Source organism: Myotis nattereri (assembly GCF_964212035.1).
Source record: "Myotis nattereri genome assembly, chromosome: 11".
Taxonomy (NCBI): domain Eukaryota; kingdom Metazoa; phylum Chordata; class Mammalia; order Chiroptera; family Vespertilionidae; genus Myotis; species Myotis nattereri.
Genome location: NC_138086.1, coordinates 77,980,535 through 77,995,121, shown reverse-complemented (window position 1 = coordinate 77,995,121; position 14,587 = coordinate 77,980,535). Strand labels below are relative to the sequence as shown.

General features: G+C 54.0%; 1 protein-coding gene across 2 annotated transcripts in view; it reads right to left on the bottom strand.

Annotated features, from left to right (window-relative positions):
* EEPD1 (endonuclease/exonuclease/phosphatase family domain containing 1) overlaps positions 1–14,280 on the bottom strand; it is a 68,756-nt gene extending 54,476 nt beyond the window's left edge. The window contains exons 1-2 of one of the 2 annotated variants that reach the window (XM_081102379.1): positions 13,836–14,280; positions 12,506–13,510 (exon numbers count right to left, since the gene is read on the bottom strand). In XM_081102379.1, coding sequence (XP_080958505.1) covers positions 12,506–13,383 — 878 coding nt within the window. In that variant the 5' untranslated portion in view covers positions 13,384–13,510; positions 13,836–14,280. The remainder of the gene's footprint in view (positions 1–12,505; positions 13,511–13,835) is intronic. The other variant, XM_081102380.1, reaches the window with a different exon arrangement.
* Positions 14,281–14,587: the final 307 nt, after the last annotated feature.

Genomic DNA, 14,587 nt, shown 5'->3' with positions numbered 1-14,587 from the left:
CCCCCAGTACACAGAGAGGCACTGAAGGCTGATTGTTACTTCTACGAGGAACAATTGAGAACCACGGGCCCAAATGACAAAGGACGTACAGCGGGTGGAGAAAGAGCCTCAGAGTGATAGGGACAGTCACGCATTGAAGTGAGTACCAGCAAAACTGTGGAACTTCATTTTCTGGGGATTTTTAAACATAGGGACACAAAGGATCTAAGATTTAACCTGGGAAAGAATGCACAGAACCTTCATGTTGAGCTCTATTACAAGTTCCAAAAGAAGGTTCCAGTCAAGAGGGTGGAGTAGGTGATCACTGCTCGCCTCCTCCCACGACCACATCAAAATGACAACCAAATGCCTGAACGATCAGTCTGGAGAACCACCTGAAGAATAGCCAAGCGGAAGTCCTATACCTGAGGATAGGAAGAGGAGGCCACGTCGGGACTGAGTATAGGAATGCAACAATAAATATATAAAAGTTCCCAAAGAAGCTTAACTCAATGAAGAGCTATGGATGTTCAAGGAAAGGATGAGGTGACATTGCAGTGATGTCAACTTTTCCCAAGCTCCATCTGTAAAGTCAATGCAATTGCAATCACAATTCCAGCAGGATGTTTGAGAAATGCAACCTGAGCCTAAAATGTGTGCGGTTAAACGATTTTTCATAAGAACAGGAAGGAGACTCACCTGACCAGATGCCATGGTATTAGACACGGAAAAGGCACAGGAAAACATTAAACTTGATGGACACATACGATAAAGGAGGCGGCCCCAACCAGTGGGGAAAAGATAAGTTGTTCACAGACGATACTGGGAAAATTCCAAAAAAAATAAAATCGTACCCTTGGCTCCTACACAAAGGCAGACTCCAGAGAGGTAAAAAACATAAGAAGCTGAGAGGAAAATGTAAAACCAAGAAGAAAAGGTCAGGGTGAACTTGGGGTAAGATGAAATTTGCAAAGCAGCACCCAAGGGGAAATTAATCAATTTGATTGTAACAAAAATCAAGAATTTCTCTTGTAGAAAGCGTATCACAGGCAAAGGGTCATACTCGACCTGTCCACTGGTCATTTAGCAGCTGTCCTGGTTATCAGATGGGCCCACTCCTTTAAACTGATCTTTTCACACGTTCTAGACATGAAAAGGCTAGCCCACACTGTCCCTCCCTTCTTAACCTCCTGGTCCTCTCCAGGGGCGTGGACGGGCTGCCTCTGAACTGAGAGTCTGGGCTCTGAGTAATTCTGCCTGGCACTGACTCTGCTCCCTACTCGCCAACGCTGGGACTTCTGACAAGTTTACTATACATTCTTTTTTTCTTTTTTTAAATATATTTTTATTGATTTCAGAGAAAAGGGGAGAAGGGGGGAGAGAGAAACATCAACAATGAGAGAGAATTCTTGATCGGCCGCGTCCTGCACACCCCCAACTGGGGACTGAGCCCACAACCCAGGCATGCACCCTGACCAGAATAGAACCATGGCCTCCTGGTTCATAGGTCAACGCTCAACCATTGAGCCACAGCAGCCGGCTTCTCTTCTGTGTCCTTTACCATGTTATTCCTCACCTTTTTTGAGGGCAGGAATGAATATGTGTAAGGTGGGGATATTTTAGCTGCTGCACTGGGATGGGGTGAAGATTAAGTTAGTTAATGAATATAAAAATCTTAGCCACGGCACTTGGGGCAAAGTAAATAGTTAATCAGTGTACAGTCTAGGGTAGGGGTCCTCAAACTACGGCCCGCGGGCCACATGCAAATACAAATATTGTATTTGTTCCCATCTTTTTTTTTTTTTACTTCAAAATAAGATATGTGCAGTGTGCATAGGAATTTGTTCATAGGCTTTTTTAAACTATAGTCCGGCCCTCCAACGGTCTGAGGGACAGTGAACTGGCCCCCTGTTTAAAAAGTTTGAGGACCCCTGGTCTAGGGGTACAGACTCATCGCACGGGCCGGTACTGCAGAACGGCTGCTGGGGCGCCCCACAAAGAAGCCGGGGAGCCGAGCCAGAGTGACTTCTGAGGGGTCCCTCTGAGCTTCACCTTCCTCAGCAACTCTAAAGGGCACTGAACTCTAAAGGGCAGATAAACATCACGTGTCACCATTACCGGGGCCAAGGGCACGCGCGGTACTTGGCAGGGCGGAGCTGCTGCCTGGTGGGGGTGGGTCGGAGGTTTCAGGAGAACACCAAAGGCTGGCACGTTGGCAGGAGAGTTCCAGGGAAGCAAACCCAGCACCTAAGAGCCAGTCCACGCTCGATGGGGCCCGCATAACGCCATTCCTCTGCCTGCAGACTGTCACTCCCCAGCTCGGACATGCGTTTCTCTAGCGTTTACACTGTGAAGCATCATCGTCTCTCCAGGAAACACCTGAAGGAGTAGGTGCTTCACACACGGCCACGAAGGAAGTCCCAGGGCAGTTTCTCTTACACCATCTTGTTATGGGTTGAATCGCGACTCCTACGCTCACCCCCAATTCATATGTTGAGGTCTTAACCCCCAGTCCCTCCGGATGTGACTGTATTTGAAACAGCATCTTTATTTATTTATTTTTAAATACATTTGATTTCAGAGAGGAAGAGAGAGAGGGAAAGAGAGATTAAAGATGAGAGGGAATCATAAATTGGCTGCCTCCTGCACACCCCCTACTGGGGATCGAGCCTGCAACCCAGGCATGTGCCCTTGACTGGAATCGAACTGGGAACCTTCAGTCCACAGGCTGACGTTCTATCCACTGAGCCAAACCGGCTAGGGCTGAAACAACATCTTTAAAGGGGTAATTAAGGTAAAAGGAGGCCATGAGAGTAGCCCCAGCCCACGATGGCTGGTGTCCTTATAAGAAGAAGAGATTAGGCCCTAATCGGTTTGGCTCAGTGGATAGAGCATCAGCCTGCGGACTGAAAGGCCCCAGGTTCAATTCTGGTCGAGGGCATGTACCTTGGTTGCGGGCACATCACCAGTAGGAGGTGTGCAGGAGGCAGCTGATCGATGTTTCTCTCTCATCGATGTTTCTAACTCTCTATCCCTTCCTCTCTGTAAAAAATTAATAAAATATATTTTTTAAAAAAGAAGAGATTAGGACACAGGGACAGAGGGAGATATGGGAAAACAGGGAGAAGGCGGCCATCGACAAGCCAGGGAGAGAGGCCTCAGAAGGCACCCGCTCTGCAGACACCTTGATCTTGGACTTCCAGCCTCCAGGCCGTGGGAAGTAAATTTCTGTGGTTTAAGCCACCCAGGCTATGGTACTTGGCTATGGCCACCTAGGAAACTAACACACCTCCTACCTCTAGGAACAAGCACTTTCCCTTCGCAGAACGAAGGCTTTTTGGTGGAAATAGTGGTCATTTCCCCTCTCTGTGGAACAAGCTTCAGGGTTGAAAGGGACCTTTATGATTTAGAAGAAATGTATACATTTAAATACCAAGCCTTTACTAACACATCAATCAATAAAAATACCAGAGCTATTATGACAAACACAAATACTGTATTTGAAACCAGGGGTCGTGGGTGTCTGCAGTCTTAGCTCTCACTCACCATCCCGTTTATGTCTATTCCTGGCTTTGTCCACCAATGACAAGACATTCCTTAACTGCAAAGGTCACAGGAATGGTTGCAAATGGTAACACAGTGAACACCATCAGATCATCTCAGGTGCCCTTCAATTAACTTTACCCCAACGCTTAAAAGAGCAGAAGCACCTTTTAGTCCTAAGTTGATCAATATCTAACGACTCACATAATTATAAATGTTGGAGGCACCAAAACTCCTAACAGTCTTGCCCGGATTTTTTTCTTTTTTAATCCTCACCTGAGGATATTTTTCCATTGATTTTTAGGGAGTGAAAAGAAAGGGAAAAAGAGAGACAAACATATCAATGTGAGAGAAACACATCAATTGGTTGCCTCCTGCGCGAGCCCTGACCAGGCCGGGAAGGAGCGTGCAACTGAGGTACATGCTCTTGACTGGAATCGAACCCAGAACCCTTCAGTCCACAGGCCAGCGCTCTAACCACTGAGCAAAACCAGCTAGGGCTTGCCTGGACTTAACTGAGTGTAGCTTATAGGTACAGCTACACAGCAGCCTCCTGCATGTCTCGCGCGTCTGGCCATGTAGTTAACATGAACAAAATCCAAGCCTGAAAATCAAACTCAGAACAGTTCGAAAAGACGGTGCAGAGCCACGGACTTGGAACGGTTTTAACTGACCACCCAGGCCAGTGCACCTGCCCAGCTCCCCCAGCTCCCAGCTGTTCAGGAGTCTGCAAGCTCGCCATCTGCCACTGAAGGAAACGCTGACCGGCACAGGTCTCAGGACGAGCAACAAACATTGCTCGTTCCCCTCCTCTACCGCTAACATTTGCAAGAAATTTCTGGAGGGGTAATTGGGACAATGAACTCTTAGCCTTCTCGCAACATGGTTCCATTTTTGAGTCGATTTTCTGGAGAAAATAGTGGGTCAGTAACCACCTCCAGTCACTGCGGGTGTGCGATACACACAGACGGCAATGCTGTCTCCAGATGAATCAGCACTATAACTTAGGCCCACGTGCTCATTTACAAACATGATAGATGTTCTCCTAACCAACCTCTGCTCAAGGGGCCCACCAGACTGCCCCCCATGTCTCCGTAAAGCCTGCTGGGGGGTGGAATCCCTGGTCACGAGCACCCCCAGCCGGACAGCGGTGCACTGCCACCCCCCAGGAGCCCCCACCGTGTGCTTGCCAGGTCGCCTGCGTCGGTGGCCCGACCTGTTCATGCCAGACGTACATATGACTCTTGTCTCCTAAACAGGCCCTCAACTGAGGAACCAGGAGTGAGCAGGAGAAGCTGTTTCTATGAAAATTGGCAGCTCCTATAAAAGCAAGTTGTTTACAGAAACTGCTATCAAAATAGCTGTGGGCAAGAGGGTCGTAAAAGAATGAATATCATAAAAATATGACTGCACTCAGCAAGCATCCTTGCTCCACTTTGAAGAGACAAATATGAGAACACACACACACACACACACACACACACATTGTGACATACCAGCATGCCTATGAAAAGTCATGACTTAGGGAACGCAAAACAAGCTGTTGAGAGAAATCTAGCCTAACACGCAGGCTGGGGTGTGAATAAAATACAAACAGGTGGAGAGAGCAGTGAGCGCAGGGAGCCTGGGCGATCAGTCGAGCACTCAGGGCTGTGTGACCTACGGAAGTTTACCCCGCGCCCCTGGGCCGGGATCCATCCCCAGCGGCAGCACCTGTAAAAGGGCGAGTAACCTCCCCACCCGTCAGCCTGCTTGCTGAGCTCTGGGCCTCAGCCACGGTCATTATCAGTGTTAACGACTGCTCTTGTTCTCAGCACAACTACAACCACCGGACGCTGAAAATAAAACTCCTCCCATTAAAAATGACTGGGGACGCCTTTGAAAAGAACCCACAACGAAGAAAGCGACACAGTGACCTGAAGCTGCAGAGGCCCCTCCCCTCGAAGCGAGGAAGCCCAGCGCCCACCACAGGGTCCAAGGCCCAGTGGCGATCATCTGCACGTGGAGGCCCCCAAAACGTATACTCTCCCCCATTTTAGAAAAGGGAGACGCAAAACCACTGCGCAGACTGGATGTGCTTCCTGAAATCACATTCTAAGGAAGCGGAAAGAAAGAAAATGCATTCTGGAGTTCTGGGTGCTTGTTTTTTGTTTTGTTTTGTTTTGTTTTAGTAGAAGACTGGCTCAGTATTTGTAAAAGCACCATCACCCAAGACCTCCCTGTCGGCCCAAGGCAAGGAAGACGAAGTCCCAATTTCACCCTCCGGCTTTTGTGAGCAAACAGGATCCAGGTCCCCAGAAGGCGATACAGCCACACCCCGAGCGCACGCAACCCTAAGTGTGTACACGGGGAACAACATTCTCTGGGCAGAGCACGGCATTTCTGGAGTTGACAGCGGCCTCGAGATAAAAACAATTGAAGGCCTCCCTTAACAGCTTAATCAGGTAACGGCTGAACCAAAATAGAATCCGCAGGAAACAGGGGCTCGTGGGAAGCAAACAACAAAGCAACAGGGTGAGGGAACTGTACGCAGGGAAGAAAACCCAGGGCTTCTTCATCAGGGGCTTCGTCGGAGGATTCGGGGCTTTCCTTTCTAACGAGATGCCTGCTCTGAGCCCCAGGGTTCCCAGCTGCTGGAATCCAGCTGTTTGACAGCTGTCAATCAAACCATGACACTAAAACCTGTTGTTGGGACCAGGCCCGTGTACGAGGCACAGGGTTGGGATGCTTCTGAGATCCCTAAATCTTTGCTGAGGGCTGGCAGCTGCAGGCGGGGCCAGGCACCCCCGTGGCCCCTCCTGGGTGTTCGGGCGCCAGAAGTCACTGGTGGGGAATTTCCAGTCAGCCGTCCAGGCCTCCACACAGACCCCGAGTCTGTGATGAGCACACAACATTTTGGCGAAATGCATCCTTTGACTTGGTGCTGGCGGAGTTCGTTATTAAGGAATTCTATCTAGGATAAAATCTCCGGTAAGGCGGGGTAATTTAGAATTAAAAATAGCACACACCTCGCTGCTGTTCTCTACTGGGAGGCACCGAGCGTGGGAGCCTGCAGGTCCCTGTCAGAACATCCCACACTATCAGCCTGGGCGGGGGGCACACTGGCCCCCAGTGCTGGGAACTGACTGCGGCGTCCTACTCCTCAGCTGTGCGAGGCAGGGGGTGGCTGACTGTCACACCGATGGCCACCAGGCTCTCCTCCAGACCAACTCGCTCCCAGCCACCTGAGTTGGTCCTGTCCCTCACCTTCCCGACACTGAGGTCACACACTTCCAGAACCTGGCAGGCGGGTAGCAGGTCTCTGTGCTTAAGCTGTACCTTCTCCCTGTGTCCCTGACCTCACCCGGCAGTGGGCACAGCGTAGGTGCTCAATCAACGCTGAATGAAATATATGTAAATATATGTAAATAGTCACTAAGGTCCTGCCCCCCTCCCAAATATGCCCTGTTCTCTAGGGAACGGATGCCAAAGAGAAAGTCAGACGCCAGTCTGCAGAGAGCATAGCTCTTCCTCCACCCGCAATGGCCCAGGATCCACGCCTGTCCCGAGCTAGACAACAGCAGAGGGGAGGGGTGAGGTCGGCAAGCTGCATCGTGTCCACACAGCACAGAGGCACGCTAGTCGCCCCGGGAATTCTTAACCGCCTCTGAGCCTGTCTCCTAGAAATCCAGCAGTTAATCCCCGCCATGTCCAAAACATGGGCACGTCCTGGCAGTTTTCACCTCTGAAAGATCCTCTCTTCTCCACCCACTTCCCCAGCTCCCAGCCACTACCGCCTTCAGCCTTTCCTCCACAACAGCCTCTCTACCAACTCCCAGGCCCCACGCCCAGGGCCCCAGCAGCCAGAGCCACCTGGTAACACGTAATTCATCCACCTCTGCTGCTAATCCTCTGTGGCTTCCATGTGTGGTTAACAGAGAGCCTTGGAGGCCCCACCCACTGGCCCTGCCTCTCCCTGCAACCATGGCCACCTGCCACTCCCGACCTCTGGCTTTCTGTCCGGAACAGACCCAGGGCCTTGGCCCTGGCTGGTTCCTCTAGTGGGGCACCCTTTCCCCCACTGTTTCCATGCCTGGCCCTGCTCCTCCATCAGCCTTTAGCTGAGGCCTCCCTGACCCCATCGACCTCCAGGCTTCTCTTCACCTCCCCTCCATCCTCCTCAGCATCAGCCACTGTCTGTAATCGTTTATCCACATGCTGACGTGTTTATCTCTCCGCCTAACGTGGAAGTCCCCTGAGGGCAGGGACTGTGGCCTGTTCTCCGCTTTATTACCAGAGCTGGACACAGCGCCTGGCACCTGGTGAGGGCTCCACACCATCGGTTGAATGAATGAGTAAATAATAAAGCAACGAGCATCCCCGGGACCATCTGTGCTATCAGACCTCCCAAACCAGCTCCCAAGTGGGCCCAGCTCTCTTGAGAGACAAAAGGAGCATCCTTCCCCCGAGTGAAACAACCCCCACGCCATGCCCACACCAGGACTTCTCTCCGTCCACACCCCCTCCTCCTGCTGCCCGGCCAGGAGGTCCCAGTCCTGACCACCTTTCTCTCTGGAAATGACCCAGCGCTCCTTGGCTCAGAAAACCAGAGCTCCACCCTGGAGGCGAGCAAGGTCACAGCCTCACATTTCAGGGGCCGGGTGGAGGGACCCTGAGCCCTCAGCATGGCTCTACCTCTGGCCATCAGCCTGGTCCTTCAGAACAAAACAGGAAGAGAGCAGAGGCCTCCGGGACCTTGCTGAGGGCCCAGGAGCCTAGGTGAGGCCTGTCCAGCCAGAGACCCAACACAGGGAGGAAGCAGCAGGTGGGCCAGGGGTCAGTCCAAGGACAGGGAGTTTGGGAAAAGACAGCTCTGCTCCCTGGCTCTGCAATCAGACAGCGGCCTGGCTTCAAACCCTGACTCCCACATCTCTATCTCAGAAGGCCACAGGGCTGCTACCAGTCGGAGCTTCAGTGTCCACAGCTATCAGGACAAATGCCACAGCTGCCATGTCTGGCTACATCTACCCACACTCCAATCGCCTAGGACCGTGGTCGGCAAACTGCGGCTCGCGAGCCACATGCGGCTCTTTGGCCCCTTGAGTGTGGCTCTTCCTAAGCCTTAGGAGTACCCTAATTAAGTTAATAACAATGTACCTACCTATATAGTTTAAGTTTAAAAAATTTGGCTCTCAAAAGAAATTTCAATCATTGTACTGTTGATATTTGGCTCTGTTGACTAATGAGTTTGCCGACCACTGGCCTAGGATGAAGGAACCCCATATTCATATGGGCAAAATCCAGCCAGATATCAGTCACACTCAGTGGCTTTCTAAAAATAAATAAATAAATAAATAAATAAATAAATAAATAAATAAATACATGAATGAATACATCTGGGTTTCCCGGACGGTTCCGAGGCTGGGCCGTGCCAGCTGATTCGCATGCACTTCACTCTGGTAAGTGCAGGGCCACGCTGACTCTGGAGTTTAGCGAGTGCACGTCCACGGCAGCCATTCAATACGCAGTTTTTCAATGAATGAATCAAAGGACAAGATGAGCTGTGTCTATAGTGATCCTAGTGATCAAGTCGGATAAACGAAAACCTTGTTTAGCAATTGGGACGCATCGCCAGGCACACATTCCCCTTGTCCTTTGATACCACAGACAGACATGTGGCAAGAACACACGTTTAGACCATTGTCAAGCTCAGGACTTCGACACAGCTCCTTCTGAGGGAGGCCATGGGGGTCTGGGTAAGTGGAACATTAAACCTCTTTACATTTTTTTTGGAGATTATCTGTCCGTTTCCTGGGGCTCATTCTTTCAAACTAGAACTCCTCCTCAGGGAAAAAAAAACAACAAAAAAAACAAAAAAAAAAACCCAACTGAACAATCTTCATTCCATATGTTGCCTGTCACTAAATTTCTGCAAGGATATTTGGCAGAAGCACTCCTCTGTCAGTCTTGCTCCATAAATAGTGAGCGAGGAAAAGCATTGCCTAAGACAGACCTGGCAGCGGAATCTGAGGAAACCTGTCAGTTCTGCGTCGCGTGTCCCTGGAGGCTCCTGGTGACTGTGAGTCTCTAGTTCTCTGCTGTCCTGCCTCAGCCTTTGCAGGCAAAGCACGGTTTCTTGGAGCTCCCCGCCCCCTCTCCGCTGGGGCAACACCTCAGGGCAAGGAAGGCTCTACCTGTAGAGTCCCATCTGGGTGCCTTTAATCTAAGGAAAGGCCTCCTAAAGCAAACGCTCAGAAAGGACAAGAAGGGGCTAGCTATTTCCTTTGCAGAAGAAGTGCCTCATTTTTTCTTGAACTCCATTTAACAGATGGGAAACCTGAGACCTGGAGAGCTTAAGCAATGTCACCAATTTAACACAGAAGAGGTGGAGCCAGGGTGTTTTTGTTTGTTTGTTTGTTTGTTTGTGTTAAATGTATCTACAATGGACTTAATGTAAGAAAATGTGACTGGCACACAATTTGGCACATGTCCTTGAACAGGCAGAGTGTAGGATGCCTGAGCAAGAGGTGGATAAAAGTGACTTGCTTACCAAACATGGCATGCGTGCGAAGAACACAGGTCTACCGTCGGAAGGTCTGGGTCCGAGCCCAGCTGAGTCACTGATGAGCTCATCACGGAACTTCTTTGCTTTTAGTTTCCTCACCCAGAGATGGAGATCATTAATCAAAGCAAGCCTTGCCTTCTTCTCAGAACTACTGGGGAAGTCAGGCGAACGGGGAAGCTGTAGGAAACTAGGAGAGTCGATCCAGAAGCCAGGTGGCCCTTGTACGTACACGTGTCTGAGAAAAAGCGCCGCCCGGGAACCTACCTGCAGCTACCCTTGCTCACACTAACCCTATTTCCTCTTACTAAGAAGAGGATCCGCTGGAATGCGAGGGACTTTCGTGAATCAGCTCTAGCAGAATGCGCACTGCTGGTCTGATGACACGTGACTGGCGGTCCGTCAGCCCTCTCTCGGTGCCCTAGGACAGTCACACAGGCCCTAACACTATTGCCTCATGTTTACCAGACCCTAACAAGGTGCTTGGCGAGCCCAGAACACTGAACACATTGTGAAGAGACAAAAGGAACCACCTCCCCACAGGACAACAGGTGTGGCAGGTGTGAGAAATGAGAGATGCGGCCACGGCCACGCGGATAAGAGCTGCTGACGCTCCTCTTCACGTGCCCCGGGCGCCCAGGTCTGCGCTGTGGGGAGGAGCCCCCTGTGGCCGGCTGGCTGTCCCCTGCGCTCCCTCCCATTTTCCACCCTGACATTCATCTATTCTAGAAGCCGGATAAGCCCCTTCACATTCTGACCAAAGGCCATCATATGGTTGAATAAATACAGGGATGATCAGAACAACCACAGATAATAATACATAAAACCAGTACCGAGAAAGAAGAACCAGCACGGGGAAGGCGCTATACAGAGCACACCCCCGGGGCACACGGTCCAACGGGCTCAGCCTTGAGTGTGCACCAGAACCGGCCGGAGTGCGTGAGAAAACACAGACACCAGGGTTTCGACTCGGTCTCGGATGCCAGCGCTGGTCCGTGCCAGTGCAGTTGAAAAATCACTGTCACGGTAAACGAGCCAGAGCTGCCAGGCTGTCACTCTCACTGGGGCGACTTCAGATCCTGATTCACCCACCCCCGAAACCCCCAACATGAGCCTTGGGGAAACTCTTGATGGGAACTGAACTGCCATCAGCCCTCCGCCGCTCCCGTCCCGTACACACATCCGTGCTGCTGTGGATGACGACAGCAAGCCACGCCGGGTAAATATTTCCCAGGACCGAGTCCGGCTCTCACCTGTGCACAAGATGATTTTGCCAAAGGAGTGAGTCGTGCTGCAAAGCAAAGGACAGGGCGGCGCAGGAAGAAGGCTCGGGGCTCCGGGGTCCAGGCCTCTGAGCCGGCGCATGGTCCCTCCATCCTCAGTGACGAGAGGGCCCCTGGGACGGGGCCAGTGAGACGCTGTGACCTGGTTTCTCCTCACCCGTGTATCCTGACACTCTGTCACCGTGCGCTGTGATTCCCATCCCCCAACCCCAACTCACTTCACCAAATGGTTACGGAGCCAGCCTCACCCACAACCCGGCGCAAAGGAAAGCAGCGAGCCCCCACCAGCAGCCACCACCTCCGGAGGAGTTCTGACCTGGAAGGGACCCTAAAAACATCTCTTTCCTTCCCAAAGCTGATTGCATTATACAGTTCACTATTTTATTAACAGCAGGAGTTACTGCTACAATAATATTGTTTCATTTTATGGGGGCTTAGCGGAAGTTCCTACAGAGAACTCTGCTGGGAATACCGCCAGCTCTGTGACAAGAGCCCGCCCCCCAGCCTCTCCTGCGGGTCAAGTGGGAAAATGTGGCAACTATTCACCCCACGTCCGTGTGGCCTCTGCTGACTATGGGACAGAAGAGGTTGCAGACATTTGGGGCTGCCACTGTGGGCCTGAAAGCCAGCTTCAGGCTAAATAAGGAGAAAGAATGAAGAGTGATTCATTCATGGCATTTCGGTAAATATACATCACGCATGTGTTTGCAAATACCTGGTGTTTAAGCTGATTTTGTGCACACAAATAGGCCTATTTAGGGAAACAAATGGCTTTCCCGCTCACACACACACACACAAAAAAATCCAACTAGCTCTTTCTCACATGCAAAACTGAGCTGTCATCCCCAGGCTCTGAGGGCCTGGTGGGTATACACCCACGAAGACTTGAGTCAAACTCCAAAGCAGTAACACCAATACGACCTCCACTCACCCACAAACTACGAATTGACCTCAGCTATACCACATTCATGAAACCGGTCACAAGCCCAGGCAGCTGTATTCTGAAAACTATGGAGCAGAAGGAGACCTCAAAGGCAGGTAACAATACTGTCTGGGGCCTCGAGGACACTGATGAAATACCCTTGCCCTCTTCCTACGCCCCCCCCCCCAAAATCCACTCTGCACGCACCCCAACACCTGTGGTGGTTCCGGTCCTCACCTGTTCTCCAGGAGCGTCATGCACACCACCTCTCGCACCCCGGGGTTGTTGGCCTTCTCCAGGGAGCAGCCCTGCAAGTTCCACGTAGCCAGCCTCAGCACAGGCCGGCCGTCCCTGGTGCCTCCAAAGGCCTCCACCGAAGGCCGCGTGGAGATGATCTGAGTGGGCCCGCCGGGCGGCAGGTCCAGGTCCTCACTCTGCAGGCTCAGGGAGGTGGGGCTGGGGTGAGGCTTGGCGGTGAAGGTCAGGCCCCCGTTGGTGTGGGTGGACGGGGGCCGGGACCGCTCCGCGAACACCTGGTGCCGGATCCTGTCCAGGAAGGCGGCGTTGATGCCGTCCGTCTTCACCAGGTCCTCCACGCTGCGGAAGGGCCCGTGCTCCCGGCGGTAGTCCACGATGCTGGCGGCCATCTTCTCCGTGAGGCCTCGGACGCTCAGGAGCTGAGCCGGGGTGGCCGAGTTGATGTTGACGCGCGGGGTGAGGGGCATGGCCGTGGCCAGGTGGTGAGGCTGCTGCTCGGCCAGCAGGTCCCGCCGCGTGGAGCTGGGAGAGTGCTGCGCCGAGCTGCCCTTGCTGCTCACGCAGATCTCGAACTTGACCTGCTCGAGCTTGGTGGCGCCCACGCCGCTGACCAGGGCCAAGTCCTCCACCTTCTTGAAGCCGCCGATGTACTCGCGGTACTCCACGATGCTGCGCGCCACGGCCCTGGTCACCCCCGGCAGGGTCATCAGCTCCTCCTCCGTGGCCGTGTTGATGTTCAGCCGCTCCTGGTTCACCAGGATGTTGCTGAAGTTGCAGGCTGCGCTGAACTTGCGGCTGTGGGACAGGTCCGAGGGGTCCCGGGGAATGGAGCGGTGGCAGCCCAGGGTGCTGCCCATGACCGGCCCGGCCCAGGGGCCCCGGGAGGCCGCCCCGCCGCCGCAGAGGGACTCTCTGCCCGGGAAGGAAGCCCAGTAGACCTGGCAGGCACAGAAGGGCGTCCAACAGCAGCTGCCCCGTGGCCACCTGGAGATAAATGCATCAACACAAGTCAACGGAACCGGTTCATCCTTGCGCACTCGCTCCCCTACCCAGAGCTGAAGGTCTTCACCAGGAGCCCCAGCTGCCGGCTGCCCTTGGACCCCGAACCCGCACGGAGGCTGGCCGCCGTGGGTTTGCCTCTGGAGAGGTCCGGTTTTATCACATTGGGACCCCAAAACGCCACCAGTCTTTTCTCTTGGGAAGAGACCTATCCCGCCCGCCCACACCTCCTGCTCCTGCCTGAATTCCGTCCGCACTAGTGCGTGCGGCGCGGGGGTGCTCATCGGCTCCCACCAGACCCGCCGCTTACCCCGCGCCCCACCTCTCGGCGCTCCCCTGGGGCGTCCTTCTTCCACCTGCGGCTCCACGGCCGGAGCCCAGCCCCGGACCGCGCTGGGGCCCTGCCTCAGCCCTGGCGTCCGCGCGGGTGCGTGTCGGGGCCGGGCCACGGGATCCCTCCCACGCCGCCGCGGGCCGCGCGCCCCGGCTCCTTCTGCGGGAGAAACTCTCCGAGTCGCTCTCCTAGAGCCGGCGGAGATGCAGGGCTGCGGGGAGGCAGCGAAGGCAGCGAAATCCGCCCGCCGCCCGCGGCTGCACCGTCTCGCGGCTGCACCCGGGCTGGCGGCGTCACCGCAGTTGCGTTGATCCCAGAAAAAAGTCCTGCGCTCCACTCGCCCGCAGGATCCGCCAGAACCGCATCCAGCGTCCCGCACCAGCGCCCGGTCCCTCTCGCCGCCCTTGTCAAAGCCAAAGTCCGGGCCCCGCCGCCCGCGCCTCCGCCGGCACCACGGCCACGCCTCCCCGCGCGCGGCAACTCCTCCCCGGGACTCCCAGGGCACGTGGGGGCGGGGCCAGCGCGCGCGGCGGGGGCGGGGAGCGCGGAACCCCGGGGCGCGGGGGCGGAGCCCGGGAGTGAGAGAGGCGGGGCTCTGAGTGCGGGGGCGGGGCCACGGGCGAGGGGGCTGGCCGAGCGTGTGTGAGGTTAGAGACCCAACTCGGGAGTGCGGAGGCGGAGCTATGGCGAGAGGGGCGGGCCTCGGGGCGGGGGGGGGGGGGGGCCTC